General features: G+C 36.2%; 1 protein-coding gene across 6 annotated transcripts in view; it reads left to right on the top strand.

Annotated features, from left to right (window-relative positions):
- Positions 1–10736, top strand: part of LOC128013199 (rho GTPase-activating protein 21) — a 103127-nt gene extending 92391 nt beyond the window's left edge. For all 6 annotated transcript variants that reach the window (XM_052595987.1, XM_052595986.1, XM_052595985.1 and 3 more), the window contains 10 exons: positions 93–235; positions 2403–2561; positions 2682–2760; positions 2945–3018; positions 3112–3201; positions 3668–3793; positions 3901–3942; positions 4258–4363; positions 7318–7349; positions 8247–10736. In XM_052595987.1, the coding sequence (XP_052451947.1) occupies positions 93–235; positions 2403–2561; positions 2682–2760; positions 2945–3018; positions 3112–3201; positions 3668–3793; positions 3901–3942; positions 4258–4363; positions 7318–7349; positions 8247–9854 (2459 nt within the window). In that variant the 3' untranslated portion in view covers positions 9855–10736. The remainder of the gene's footprint in view (positions 1–92; positions 236–2402; positions 2562–2681; positions 2761–2944; positions 3019–3111; positions 3202–3667; positions 3794–3900; positions 3943–4257; positions 4364–7317; positions 7350–8246) is intronic.
- Positions 10737–15121: the final 4385 nt, after the last annotated feature.

Genomic DNA, 15121 nt, shown 5'->3' with positions numbered 1-15121 from the left:
GTTTGGGTATGGTGCTGCCTTAAAAGGTATATAGCTCACTAAGTTTCAGACTAGTGTCTCTATGACAAATCGTATTATGGTTGTCTGAATAGATGAAACCAGTCCACCGAAAGATAAGGGCACATGGAGGAAGGGCATCCCTGGACTCATGAGAAAGCCATTTGAGAAGAAATCGTCTCATGGAATCACATTTGGAGTAAGACTAGATGACTGCCCTCCGGCTCAGACCAACAGAGTAAGACCACAAAGAATGTCCTTTCTCTCACTGTTGCACTTGGCTTAGATGATTTCAGTGACAACCTAAATATGTCGCTTGGGAAAAAGAAGTACTCTGTAGTGTGTGTATAAAAAAGTTTAAAAATAATATAATTTAGAAGAATATACTTAAGTGTTAACTGAATATATTTTTTTTTTAACTGTAATGGAATGTTTATTGCAATTAAATGAGTATACATTTTAGATTTACATTAAAATAAATAAATAGTTTTTTAACTGTATAGTATATGACTTCAGTACATCTTTATACAGTATGTACTGTTATTGGTTACACTTTATTTTAAGGTGTCCTTGTTACAGTGTAATAATACATTTAAGTATTGAGTAATATTAATTAACTACATACACTTATTATTTGGTTAGGGTTAGGATAAGTGCTTGGTTTAGTGTTACTTGCATGTAATAAAGCATAATTTATTGTTATTATAATAGTAAGTACATTTAACGTGTTACAAATACTTTAAACCTTAAAATAAAGTGTTACCATGTAATTTTATAATTGTGTTGTGTTTGAGATATGGTTAAAGTGTACTGCTGAATATGCTGAATATACTATAAAATATATTCATTTTAAATGCAATATTGAATAACATACTACAGTTAAAATTATTATCAGCTGCTTAGTATGTTAATCAACACATCACCATAAGTGTAATTATTAACAGATTAAAAAAAAATATATATGTATGAATTTGACATCATTCCACGGTGCAGTTTTTAAAAGTGTAGTTATGTGAATTAAGAAAGAAATGAAAGTGTACTGTAATTAAGCACACTTAAGTGACCTAATTTCTTTAATATATATATATATATATATATATATATATATATATATATATATATATATATATATATATGTCATTGTCATGAAAATAAAGAAAACTCTTTGAATGAGAAGGTGTTTCCAAACTTTTCTGTTGGCAAAAGTTTGGAAACATTACTATTTTTAATGTTTTTGAAAGAAGTTTCTTCTGCTCATCAAGCCTGCATTTATTTGATCAAAAATACAGAAAAAAACAGTGATATTGTGAAATATTAACTTAAAATAATAGTTTTCAATTTGAATATACTTTAAAAATAATTTATTCCTGTGATGCAAAGCTGAATTTTCAGCATCATTACTCCAGCCTTCAGTGTCACGTGACATCCAGTCTATCACATGATCATTTAGAAATTATTATAATATTCTGATTTATTATGAGTGTTGGAAACAGTTCTGCTGTCTAATATATTCGATGAATAAAAGGTTAAAAAGAACTGCATTTATTAAAAAAAAAATTCTAATAATATATATTCTAATAATATATTTCCTTTACTATCACTTTTTATCAATTTAACACATCCTTGCTGAATAAAAGTATTGATTTTTTTTTTAAAGAAAGAAAAAAAAATTACTGACCCCAAATTACTGACCAGTAGTGTATATTGTTATTACAAAATATTAATATTTTAAAAACATAGCTTCTTTTTGTTTTTGTTTTTGTTTTGTTTTTATTCATCAAAGTATCCTAAAAAAGTATCACATGTTCTGAAAAAATATTAAGCAGCAGAACTGTTTCCTATTTGATAATGAATCATCATATTAGAGTGATTTCTAAAGGATCATGTGATAATGATCCTAAAAATTCAGCTTTGCATCACATAAATAAATGATAATTTAAAGTATAATACATTTAAAAGCAATTATTTTAAATTGTAATAATATATCACAATATTACATTTTTTCTGTATTTTTGATCAAATAAATGCAGGCTTGATGAGCAGAAGAGATTTCTTTCAAAAACATGAAAAATAGTAATAGTAATGTTATATATAATATATATTTTTATTTTATTTTTATGGTGTACATATGTTACAGGTGTACATTCAGTCCAGTTAAGCACACTTTTTCACAAGCGAGTGTGTTCTACACTAGTGATATTTTTAGCTGTGGGTGTTAAATAATGTTTAAAGAGTAATTGTTTAGTTTGTGGGATGAATGTAATTGTATTGGAACCTGCTAAGTTTTTCATACTGCTGATTTTGGAGTCATATTTGTCTATGTAAGCAACACACACTCCTATGGTGTGCAGTGTTAGAGGTTTAGATTGGCTTGCATGCATGTGACTGTTCTTTGTGTGTTTTAGTTTGTTCCTCTGATAGTTGAAGTGTGCTGCAAGCTTGTGGAAGAACGAGGACTGGAATACACTGGCATTTACAGAGTGCCAGGAAATAATGCTGCCATCTCCATCATGCAGGAAGAGCTCAATAACAAGGGCATGGACGACATCGATGTTCAGGATGATGTGAGTTTATAGTTCAGGTGTCACATCAGGTGCCAGGTGTAATATTTCCTTTGCTTCTTCCTTGAGGTCTTTTTCTTCTTCTTCTTTTTTATTTTTTTATACATTATCTATTCCCCACAGAAATGGAAGGACTTGAATGTGATCAGCAGTTTACTCAAATCCTTCTTCAGAAAACTTCCTGAACCTCTCTTCACTAACGGTAAAAGTCCTTGTTGGAATTCCCTTGCTTGGGGCTATTTTTTATTCATATATCTTGCTCTTGCACAACATTAATTATGAAGTTTGCCATCTAGTGGCTGAGTGATATACATCTAGTGATAGAGACATGCAATTTCAACATAAGACAGTTGAAGTAATTTTCCTTCTTGATATGCCCTCTGTAGAGAGATATGGAGACTTTATTGATGCCAACAGAATAGAGGATCCTGTAGAGAGACTCAAAGTGCTCAAAAGACTGGTATGAAGCTGTTTACCTAATTACCATTCGTTTATAGTGCTAATAATTCACTGTTTGTTATGGGCAACCCTAAATAAACTTCACATTTTTCAGCTTCACGAGTTGCCTGATCACCATTACGAAACACTGAAGTTCCTCTCGGCACATCTCAAAACTGTGGCAGAAAACTCGGAAAAGAACAAGGTAAAACATTTCTGGTAGTCCACAGGATGTACACACAGAATGTGCGCTTTCGTTCAGCACCAACAAGATGTCGTGCAACAGAATGGAACAGAAGACATAATACAGGGCTCTACAAGTTTTCAAGCTTTCCCCCAAGATTTTCAGTGATTCAGATATTTAATATAAAGCTCGTTTTTAAAGAAAACACGAAATGAAGTTTGCAGCTGATTTTAGATGTTATTTCCTGGGTGGGACTTGATTTTATGCATCAGAAATTGATTGCATTGAGGGCTTGGTAATGATAACCAAAGGTAAAGTAGTGTTTATAGGCAGAGCAAGTTACTGTATAATAATGTGCACTGGTGATTTTTACAATACAGCTTTTTTGGTGCATTGATCTTAATCCCTGACATTCAAAAGAATATGTCCTGTGTGAACACTCACTTTGTGAGAAATGTCTCATCTTTCTCATTTGTCATTGTGTCAGATGGAGCCACGGAATCTGGCTATTGTGTTTGGCCCAACACTGGTGAGAACATCTGAAGACAATATGACTCACATGGTGACGCACATGCCAGACCAGTACAAGATCGTAGAAACGCTCATTCAGCATGTGAGTTTTTTAAATTTTCTCATGTAAGATAAAACACTGTCTCAGAGGTGTCAGGTATTTGAGCATTGGTGAAATAATTCTGAATGCAGTCTGGTGCTCTCTTGCAGTACGACTGGTTCTTCACTGAGGAGGGTGACCAGGAACCTACGGTGTGTATTAGTACAGCTTTTTTTTTTATTATTATTAATTTACATTTTAGGTGTGTTTGCTAATGTTGGCATCAGGATTTTGAACACACACCTAACCCTAATTAACCCTAATTAACATAACTGTGGATATGCTCTTTTGAGTAAGTAACCAGCTAGCAGCCACCCAGAACCCCTAAACTGAAAATCACTAAAAAGACACATGTAGCATCATGGAGGCGAAATTTTGTATGAGCAAGAACCATTAAAATCTAGTTTCTTTTCATTAGTTTGAATCAGTGCAGCTTCACTGAGTTGTTTTTCTCTATGTCTGCTCAGACTACGGTCCAGGAGGAGAGTGCTGTGGAGTCCCAGCCTGTGCCTAACATTGACCACCTCCTGACCAACATCGGCCGGACAGGCACCTCTCCAGGGGAAGTGTCAGGTAACATGTGCCCTTGGTTGGACCCTCTCCGACACGGGTTGACATTTTTCCCCTCTTCTGTAAAATATAATTATGTCTAAGAGCAGACCTTGTGTAGTGAGATAAATAAAAAGCTACAGTATAATAATATGTTTAAACATTTGATTTTAATATTGATTTTAAAAAATGCTTTGCTTTTCTGAGAACAGACGCAGCTTCTCCCAACTTTTTTTTCTTTTTTCTCTGTGCTATGGTTTAATTAAAAAGCCTGTGCGAGTTTATGAGGCAAGATGTTAGACATTTTTGCGTACAGAAGCTTGCTTTGTGCGCGTTAAATTATTTGGTTTGGATTTTTACTTTCAATGCTTTAGCTAATTTAATTTCAATTGTGTAAATTTCTTTATCCCATTTCTGTTTTGCTCATTTCTTATGTTTGTGTGAATCTCACAAAACCTGTCAAAGACATGGCTAGGTCATATTTCACCCCCCCCCAAAAAAAATAAATTAATAAAAAAATAATAATAATAAAATAAAATAAAATAATTAAATTTATTTTGCAAGAGAAAAATGAATGTTTTTTTTTGTATTATTATTATTCCCCACATTACTAATATCAATAAACATGTTTGGTATCATAATATGTAACATATAGTCACTATTAATTAAGAATTTTCTAATTTGCTGCTTATTAAAAAGTTGGAAAAGGTGGTTGTAAAGTTTAGGTATTGGGTTGATTAAGGGATCTAAAATATGGTCATGTGCTGTATAAGTACTAATTGCGTAATAATTGTTTCTTAAAATAAAGTATTACCAGATGTTTTCTACAAGTAAGAAGAATGGCAAACAATAATGAGCTTATACACAAAAAAAAAAAAAAAGAAAGCAAAACATTCGCTCGAATTTCGCCACTTTACTGTAATTAGAATGATGACTTGAAAGATCCTTAATTGTTAAGAAAATAATATTATAATACAAAAGAACTTAATGGTGCCTGGAATAGGCTTCATTTACTCTATGCAAATTACAATTTCAGATTTTTCTTCCTTTTGATTTTGGGGTGAAATACAACCGTTTCCGTGAGATTCACTCATTAAGTGTGTCTCTTTCTCCACGCATTCAAACTCAACTGGGTCGTCGCCGTAATTCTGCCAACTGCTGCATTAACACGTCATGTTCTTTCTCCAAGAGAGAACAAACAAACAGCTAAAGCCAAACCGCAGAACACGCTTGCCAATCTCTGATCCCTCTGTCCCTAGTGCCCCTCTGTCGCGTGTCCTAAAGGCTTTCCCAGCATTCACACATACTGATCTTGACACAGGACAAGTGGGCGGAGTCTATCACACCTTGATGTCGCTGATGGACTCAGTAGTGTCCGTGATGGGCAGCTGGAACTGTAGGAAGAGGGAGGACTGTTGCCCGCAGTGTAGCTGCCTAGTCTGCAGACACCCTCGCATTTTATGACGTGGGCGACTGAGAAAAGAGAACACAAAAGTGCAAAGGGAAAGCGCAGCAGAAGTGTTGGGTTCTGTGGGGTGTGGTTTGTGAGTTTACCTGGCGTAGAGCAGTGCTGCTGTCTCAAAGGCTCTTCGCTGTATCTCGCCCCTCTCTCTCTCTCTCTGAATGCTGACCAAACGGAGAGACGGCATGGTAATGCTACTCGGCTTTGAATGTCACTTGGTCATACCATTTGTCACCACCAAGGGGTGTGCAGGGGGGCTTGGCTCGACACAGAAGAAATAAGCCTCCAAAATTTGTTTGGAAAATGAAATAAGATCAAAGACAGCAGTGAATGTTTTTTTTTTTTTTACTTTTCCTTGCTGGCCCTCTGTCTTCCCATAGTGTCATCTTTTCTGCGTAGCTAGCCCCTCTCTAACCCCTGTCACTTCTGACCTTGGTTCATGCCTTGAGTGTCTCGTCTTCATTGTGGTCACAACAGCACACATCAGAACGGCCTCAGCACTGTCATTAAACATCCATTTCTGAATCACACACATCGTACTTGAGCTCCGGGTGAAAAGGGTTGTAGAATTAATTGTTGACCTGCAAAAGTTCCAATTACCATTAGAAAATTCACTTAGCGGAACATCCAGGCAAAAAAAAAAAAAAGCCTGAGTTGTGTGAACAACATCTGTGATATGCAGAAAATAATTTCAACTTGTTTTTCAAAATGTACAGTAATGGGCTTGCCGTCTTTAGAAGGGTTTTAATGTATGTGAAATTTAAGTTGAAGCCCTAATTTACAAAAAAAAATAAAAATAATAATAATTAAATTGAGATGTTGTCTACATGGTTGTATTATTAGTGGGCCTGCTCTTTTATACAGGCTAACTTTTGGTTATTTATATAGCCTTTATATACTTTATTGTGTACAATATTTTGCTGATTACTTAAAATTATATAAAATTCTACTTAAAATGTAAATATAATTAAAATGATCTCTGGTATCTTTTTATAATAATAGATTTTGTATTATCTGTCAGAATGTCAGAATCAGATGGTTATAGATTTCCCATATAGGTCATTATAACACAAATGTCACTCAATGACATCATTCAATGACACTGCCTGCAAAACCTGCATCATTGTGTGTGTACTCTGTGGTCCATGCATCATGTTAGTTCAAGTTAATACTTCATTAAAAAATAAAATAAAAAAGTTAAAGTCCAGCTGCTCTCTTTTGCAACCATAAACATTTATTTTGGACCAGATTCATGTTACCATATTGTCTGTGTTTGCTGGATGGTCTTACACGTGAACGATTGCTCCCTACTGGTGAATATGTATCTGCATGCCTGCTTTTGAACTATATTCCTCTACGTTCCTCTCTCTCGTTGTTTGCCATGCTCTCGTCGTCATGCACACCCTTTCTACATGCATATGTTTCTCTGCCTCCCTCCTGTATATGAGTTTGTTTGAGATCAGTAGAAGGACATGTGCAAGTCTCTAACCATGTATCATTTTTCTTTACTCCACAGATTCACCAACCAGTGACTCTGCTAAATCTAAGGTGAGTTTGACTTTTAGATCGAGGCCTCTTCTCTGATAGGGCAGATATAGTGGGTGAGTGTAGTCCTTGCACTAGGCTGACATGCTCCACCACTCCCAAAGCAGCATCTGGGAGCCAGTTGCCATCTTGAAGAGACTGGACAGATGGATCAGAGGCCATCATGTCATGCTTTGAACATGCCCTGCATTCAGTGTAACATGGAAATTAGATGTTGCTAGAAGGTGCACTAAGCATTCCTGCCTAGGGGTGGGAATCTAACCATTTTATAAAAACTACTGCAGCTGAAATATCTTCATGCTGTTCGTACAACTTGTTTTTTAGTGAATCAAACTCAGTCTAAAACAGCACATTCAGTTTATGAATTAATTTCTGACTGACATTCACTGAATGAAGACTGAAGACGTTGTCAACCAAGAACCATTACTATGTTAGGTTGGTGGACATAAGATAAATGTTGGGAATACAGTTGATCTCTTGTAGTTAGACTCTTCCTCTAACTCCAAAAGTACTAGACAAATCATTAAATGGATTAAGATTCCCATCCCTTTTTCTGTCATCTGGCTCCAGCTTTGATTTCAAATGCAACCCATGTAGCTTTTTCCATGTGGCAGTGCTGTTGGGTGCTGCTTGTGCTATGTGGCTGTTCTGAAACAGAGGCCTCATTTGGAGCTCTGTGACTGTCTCTAATGTTTCTTTCTATGTTCAGTCCTTCAACCTCTGATTTGTGCTGCTATCAGAGAAGCAGGTGGAGTACTCTGGGTTAGCCACCTCTAAGGGCATCGGTTGGGCTTTGTATTCCATGTTTCTCCTTGCTAGGCCTTTGTGCTTTATGGCTCCTTGATTTACAGAGTTGTTTTTCTATTCGCTGTGACTGAGTCTGTCACTCTTTCTGTCCAGGGCTCCTGGGGATCAGGGAAGGACCACTGCAGCCGCGAGTTCCTTCAGCCACGAGTCTCCTCCATTTTTGCTGCGGCCAACCGCAAACGAAAGAAGCACAAGGAGAAGCTGCAACCCAGCAGCTCTGATGATGACCTTGATACCTTGTTCACCAAGAGTGATAACCTAACTCAAAAGCAGAACAAGGAGGAGGTGGCAGGCAGGTCCAGCCCCTGCGGAAGAATTGTTGGAGAGAAGAAGAATGCCGTAAGTGAAGAGTCAACACCGAAGAACAAGAAGGAGCACAGAAACTCTTTCTTTATGAAAGACAAACCCTCTTCAGCTCTCTCCCCCTCGCCCAAGCTCTCATATTCACCTGGTTTCAACCGCCGCACCAACAGATCCACCCTCTCAGATCCTTTCTCACAGTTAGATGAGACCACCTCAGACTTGGGTACCATGAGTTCTGGAGCCTCCGTACCCAGAACCAGACCTCGCAAATGGGGCACAACATCACCGGCCCCTGAGCAATCACCTGCTCCTGGGGGGGCTTTTCTAACTGCCGAGGTGAGCTCTATTACGTCGGACTACTCGACCACTTCCTCTACCACCTTTCTGACAGGAGTGGAGTCCATCACATTAAGTCCAGAGGTGCAGTCTGTGGCAGAAAGCCGGGGAGGAGATGAAGCAGATGATGAGCGCAGTGAGCTCATCAGTGAGGGACGGCCGATGGAAACCGACAGTGAGAGCGACTTCCCAATGTTTAGCCCTGGCATCGCTGGACTAGGCATACCGTCCACAGAAGATGCCGGCAACAGCACACCCAAACTGGCTTGCCGCTTGCTGCCCTCCCATAAGCTCATAGAATGTGACTCTCTGACCAGGAGGCGATCCCTCCGACAAAAGACGGACAGCGATTCATCTGTGGAGGCCGGGGCTGGTGGCACCAATCAAGGGGTCAGCAAGAATGAATCAAACAGACTATCTCGAGTTCTGGAGGTGATGAAGAGAGGCCGTTCCACTGGCAGCCTTAGTGGCTCATTGCGTACTGAATCGGACCGCGTTGAGCCAGCGTGGCATCTTAAAATCACAGAGAGACTCAGGTCCCGTCTACGTGCCTCTGCTGATGACATGTTCGGTGTTGGCACGCAAAAGACCCGCTCTACGGAGACACGTGGAAAGAAAAAGGGCATCCGTCGACGGCATACTATGGGTGGCCAGCAGGATTTCGCTGAACTAGATATCATTCATGATTGGAGGGAACAGGGCGGGGTGGACCAGGGTGCTGAAATGTCTTCTGTGGAGCACCTCAGATCTAAGTTCGACTCTCAGGACGTGTCTATCCGGGACTGGATTGCTCATGAGCATCATCGAACTGAGGGCTCCCAGGCCAGTCTAGAGTTGAAAAGTCAAGATGGGATAGAGACTGAATTGGAAGAGGCCCAAGCAGGAAATGCTGAGCGACTGACTCCCTCTGCTTCCCCATGTCCCCAGTCCAGCTCTGAACAAGTAAACGGAGGCGCGTCAAAGGGCAAATCCAGAAACAGTTTGAATTCTGGAGCTGATGCTCATCCACAAAAATTGTCAGGAGCTCAAGTGGTGCGCTCACGATTCTACCAATATCTTTGAATATAAAGAATAATTTGCATGCGTGTAAGTGTCATAATGTGTGGGTCAAGGCCTATTCAAACCAAAGTGAATTTTAGGTGTGAAAATTCTACGCATTTTCGGATTTCCCTAACACAAACTGGTAATACATCTGTTTAGACCAACTGAGGGCCACTGTCCTGTGGAGATTAGCCCCAACCCTAAACAAACACACCCGCCTGTAGCTTTCTAGTGATCTTGAAGACACTGATTAGCTTCTTCAGGTGTGTCTGACGGGGTTGGAGCTTAACTCTTCAGGACAGTGGTCTTCCAGGCCCTGTTCTGGCATGAACTTTCGCAGAGCCATCAATGCGACAAATTTCTTTTCCATCACATTGTGAAGACAACTGGCCAACCAATAAGATTTGTGCTTTTTGTGGCATGCCTATAGCACTGCTGTTACATAAAATGGCATGGTGGCACTCTCAGACACAATTAGTTTGCTAAATGGTAATGAATAGCATATGAATCCACAACCTGCTCTATTGTCTCTGTACTCGGTTTTGGTAAATAAGCACCAAAGCAAATACAAAAATCTGGCTGTTTGAAAATTGATTTTCTTTTTTCTCTGTGACAAGCAGGTGGCAGAATTTGCACACCGATTTGTGTATCAGGGTTAACGTTAGCGGTGTATTTCTGCTTTTCTATAATCACCTGCCAGAGAGTAAATTAGCATTTTCATTCATCCTGTCTGCAGTTTATATGTTTAGGTCTGAAAAGACTAATTATATGTGAAAATCAGGATGAATTTTTGTGCCAAACATGCATGTTGGTGTGAACAGGCGTTAAATTGAATGAATGTCCTTTAGAGCTAAGGTTACTTCATTTTTATTTTCCATCCCCATGTCCTTTTTTTTTTTTTTTTTAAACAAAGTATCTATAAATATGAATATATATTATAAATGTAAATTGTATATATCTATATGTATAGGCTTATAAAAAAGTAACTGGAGTAATTTGAACAATTCTGAGTTATCTGACTCATTGTTTTTGGATCAGTACTGGAGCTGTTTTCTTGAAAGCTAGTAATATATGCATGACGGTGAAGTGGCCTGATATTCAGAGGCTGTACAATACCAATGTTTACCGACTGCCTCGACAGCACAATTTCTCTGACTTTGACAGACATGCATTTGCAAAACTGTTACTGAAGGATACTAATATCAAAGGAAAAGAAAAGACATCTCGTCCAAGTTTAGGACAAAAAAAAAAAAAAAAAACTCCTGATGTTACTCATATGAAGAATGTAGTATGCTTGCTGTTATATTGACTAACACGTAAATTGCTTGTTGCAGTTTTCATTCGTGAAAAGTGTAAATAATGTCTGTACTTGAAGTATTTTTCTGTTTTTATTATTATTATTTTGAAGGTTAGCCTTGATATGGGCTGTTTTCTGAGCTGTGCGCTGTGGAAAATCCCTTTACAGTGCATCATAACAGCCAGATATACATGTGGAAGAAGAATGAAATCATTTTTTTATATTTTTACAGGATTGTGAAAGTAAGTGCTAAAGTGAAAGCACCAGAGCCTGAACATCTGTAGCAGTACTAGGCTTACTGGTCATTGTCATGTTGAACCATTTTAATGCAAAATACAACAACCTAACAGCAAATAAGTCATAAAATTACAAGGAATTCTGTTTCCTTACAAAAAAAAAAAAAAAAAGTGCCTCAACTGGTTCTGGTGACAGGAAAGGTGCCATTTCTTATTTTAGTTGTTTGTTAATATGGAATATGTATTGTGAATGAATGACTGAATTTTGTCAGAATAAAAAAATAAAAAAAGATAGAAAGGAAAAAGAAAAAAATATATATTTTTTTTTTATACAAAACGATGCAAAAGCAGATGCAGAGCTTCCACTGCTTCATCAGTCAGTAGTCTTAAGTCATTTCGTGCTTTGCCACTGTATTCATCTTTACCCTGGTCTTTTATTGAGGCAATAGCTTAAATGTGTATTTTATTTTTTCTGTATGTTACCTTTGTCAAAAAGTCAAATATTTTGTCCGAGCTGGCCAGTGTAGTAGCCAGCATTTGATTCCTCGGCAGAGTATGCATGACTTCATACTTAACGTGTGCGGATTTCATCTTACCTCTGAATGCTCATATGTGTGACTCGCAACTGCAGAGAAAAAAACAACACAAAAAAAAAAAACGCAAAAAAAAAAACACTGGAAATAAATTATCTTTGTCAACTTCTCATTGTCATTGGTAATCAATTTAATGTAGACTCTACAACCAGTCACTAAGTTATTATTTCCCCCTAAATTATCTGTTTTAATTTCAACTTTTTCAATTTTAGTTTTGCAGACATTTAGATCAAAAGACTTGTGCCATCATTTAGATCAAGAGAAAAAAAAAATTAGACCAGCAAGTACAAACTTTTGATTGGTTAGGTTGAAATTTTAATTAAATATAAATGTTAAATGTTGTTCGCTTTTTGAACAGAAGAGGGCATTGTGCAATCATAAGTGCCTCAATAAAAAAAAAAAAAAATATATATATATATATATATATATATATATATATATATATATATATATATATATATATATATATATATATATATATACCTGTATAGAAGCAGAATGGCCTATGTAGGGCAATACAAATGATTTTTATTATTATTATTATTTGGTGTTGTTGTTTGGGTCATCCAATTCAAGTGGAGATCCGAACCTCCCACTTATATGGAGAAACATTTTGCAGGGTGATTATTGTAAAGCATTGTGTAAACCCTAGTTACTAGTAAATGTTTGTGTTGCCGTTATTTTTTTTATTGTTATTATTTGAAATTCTTGAATCCCAGTTTAAGAAACTTTTGAAGCATGAAGCGTAGTTGCTTCAATCTGATGAACTTCCTGGACCTGATGGTGCTGGTAAAAGGAAATACTGTAATGTCAAAAGTGCACCTTTTATTTCCTTTTTGACATTCTGGCAACTTCAAACACATAATAAAATAGTTTGAGTGCTTTTTTCTTCTTTTCTTTTTTCTTTTTTTTTTTTTTTTTAGCTGCCTGGGCAACAGAAGTATTTTTCAATTTCTGCATATGCATTTCAAAACAATTTTTAATAAAGAGCACTAAACCTTGAACTAAACAAACTAGATCTGAAATAAATTTGAAATAAACCAAAGCAACTGATGTACCAGACTCCATTTAAGGGGAATTATGAACAGTGTTAAATATCGACAGTTACAAAAATGAATAATTTTTTGTTTGTTTATTTGATTTGTTTCATTGGGAAAAAGAAAGGTTACACCTTATTTTAAGAACCAATTAACACTTAAAAAGCATACATATGGCTGTTTATTAGTATTTATAAAGCACCTAATGTCTTATTCTGCATGATCATATTTTAGACCCCTTAATCCACCCCATACCTAAATTTAACTACTTTTATTAACTTTTAATAGGTAGCAAATTAGGATATTATAAAGGCAAAATTAATAGTTTGTTAATAGTGAGAATTAGACCTTTTGCGATTAAAGCCTTTTTCACTTGTAAGTCACTACTGTAATCAGAACTTTTCACTACTGTTAAGGATGGTTTGATTTTGGTTTAGAATCATTTATATAGCCCTACTAAAAGACCATGTGGGTTAACCACAGTGCCACATAAAAAGCTAAAAAAAATTACAATAAAAAACAATATATTGACAAATCAATCAAACACATACACCATACTATGGACTGCCAGCACAAAATAAACTTTAAGCAAATTATTAAACACACTGACCTAGATTTATCAGATTGAATATGTATCAGGAGATTTGTAAGGTACAAAGGTGCCTGATAATTTAAAGATTTTTATAAAAATATTAAGATCTTAGATGAACAGGGAGCCAGTATAGATTTCTAGTACCGGGGAAATGGAATTGTATTCCTTTACTCTTTTTAAAAGCAGATGCAGTGGAGATGCCACCAATACAGCGAGATACAAAAATTAAGGTGTGATAAGACTGTGTGAATAACCACATTATTTATTTTTGTTTTGCTTAATCATTGGTCTTATTATCTTTTAAATATCCTCTCTTGTCAGATGTTCTAACTCTTCCACATCCTATTTTAATTTGCTTTTCAATTCTCAAGCTTGCTTGTCACAACTGTTTTTCTCATTTGCATGCTAATAATGACTACTATTAAGTAATGCCATTATTTGGTAAATTTACTTTCTGGATTCTGGGTAATGTAACATTTCACCAAACTTGACTTATTGAATATGAAGTTGACAGCATATTGATCATCCATAATGGCATATCTAACGGCATAATTATTATCACCATTAACCAACCTTGTAGAACATGGTAAATTTGGTTTTTCAGGCAAAATACAAACTTTCTTTAAAATATAATATGTGCAGTTTACTGTAATGTTGCCCTTTTGTTGTTCACAAAAACTAATCAAATCATAAAGGCAAAGCCCAAATTTAATGATTTATTATTCCAAGTTAATTTTTATGAGACTTGTTCCAACATTTAAAGCTTGAAGGGGATACAGTGACTTCATGGGATTCCCAGAGCTACTTGTGCCAGTAAAAGGAAGTAAAACTAACAAATTATGTTTAACACAAGCGTTTAAAGTATAACTATGCAAAAACATGATTACTGGCATCATTAATTTACCCGCAAAGTAAATGTTTAATTCTGTGGGAAAAGCTATAAACAATATTGTACTGTATATCTGGTTTAATGTTTATTTTGCACACACATACAGTACACACACACACAAATATATATATATATATATTTTATATTTCTATTTTTTGCTGTAGTGTATTAGTAGTAAATGTCAGTTTACATTTCTAAACATTATTTTTGCCATTAACTGTAATAATCCAGTGACATTTTTGTTTGCACAAAGATTCTGTGTGGTCCACACAGATATCTGATCTCATCATCATCATCAGTCTGGAATAACATGAAGAAACGGATCAAACTGAGACAGACTCAATACAGAAGAACTGTGGAAAAGTGTGGAAAACGTCCAAGAAACCTACCTGAAAAACAATGAGCAAGTGCACCCAGGACAAAAGCTTTTTTTTAACACATAGTGTGGTCACACCAAATGTTGATTTAATTTAGTTAAGTTAATAGAAGTTAATTAATAAAATCTATTTATGGAATTTTTTTGATGGCATCCTCACTTTAGAGCATTTTTATACAAGTGCCTTAAACTTAAACACAGTACTTTGCAGGTTTCTTGAAGCGTTTTGGAGACATTGCCACAGTTCTTATGGACTGAGTCTGTCTCG

Source organism: Carassius gibelio, chromosome B24 (assembly GCF_023724105.1).
Source record: "Carassius gibelio isolate Cgi1373 ecotype wild population from Czech Republic chromosome B24, carGib1.2-hapl.c, whole genome shotgun sequence".
Lineage (NCBI taxonomy): Eukaryota > Metazoa > Chordata > Actinopteri > Cypriniformes > Cyprinidae > Carassius > Carassius gibelio.
The sequence above is the reverse complement of the archived record's forward strand: the minus strand, read 5'-3'. Positions and strand labels throughout refer to the sequence as shown.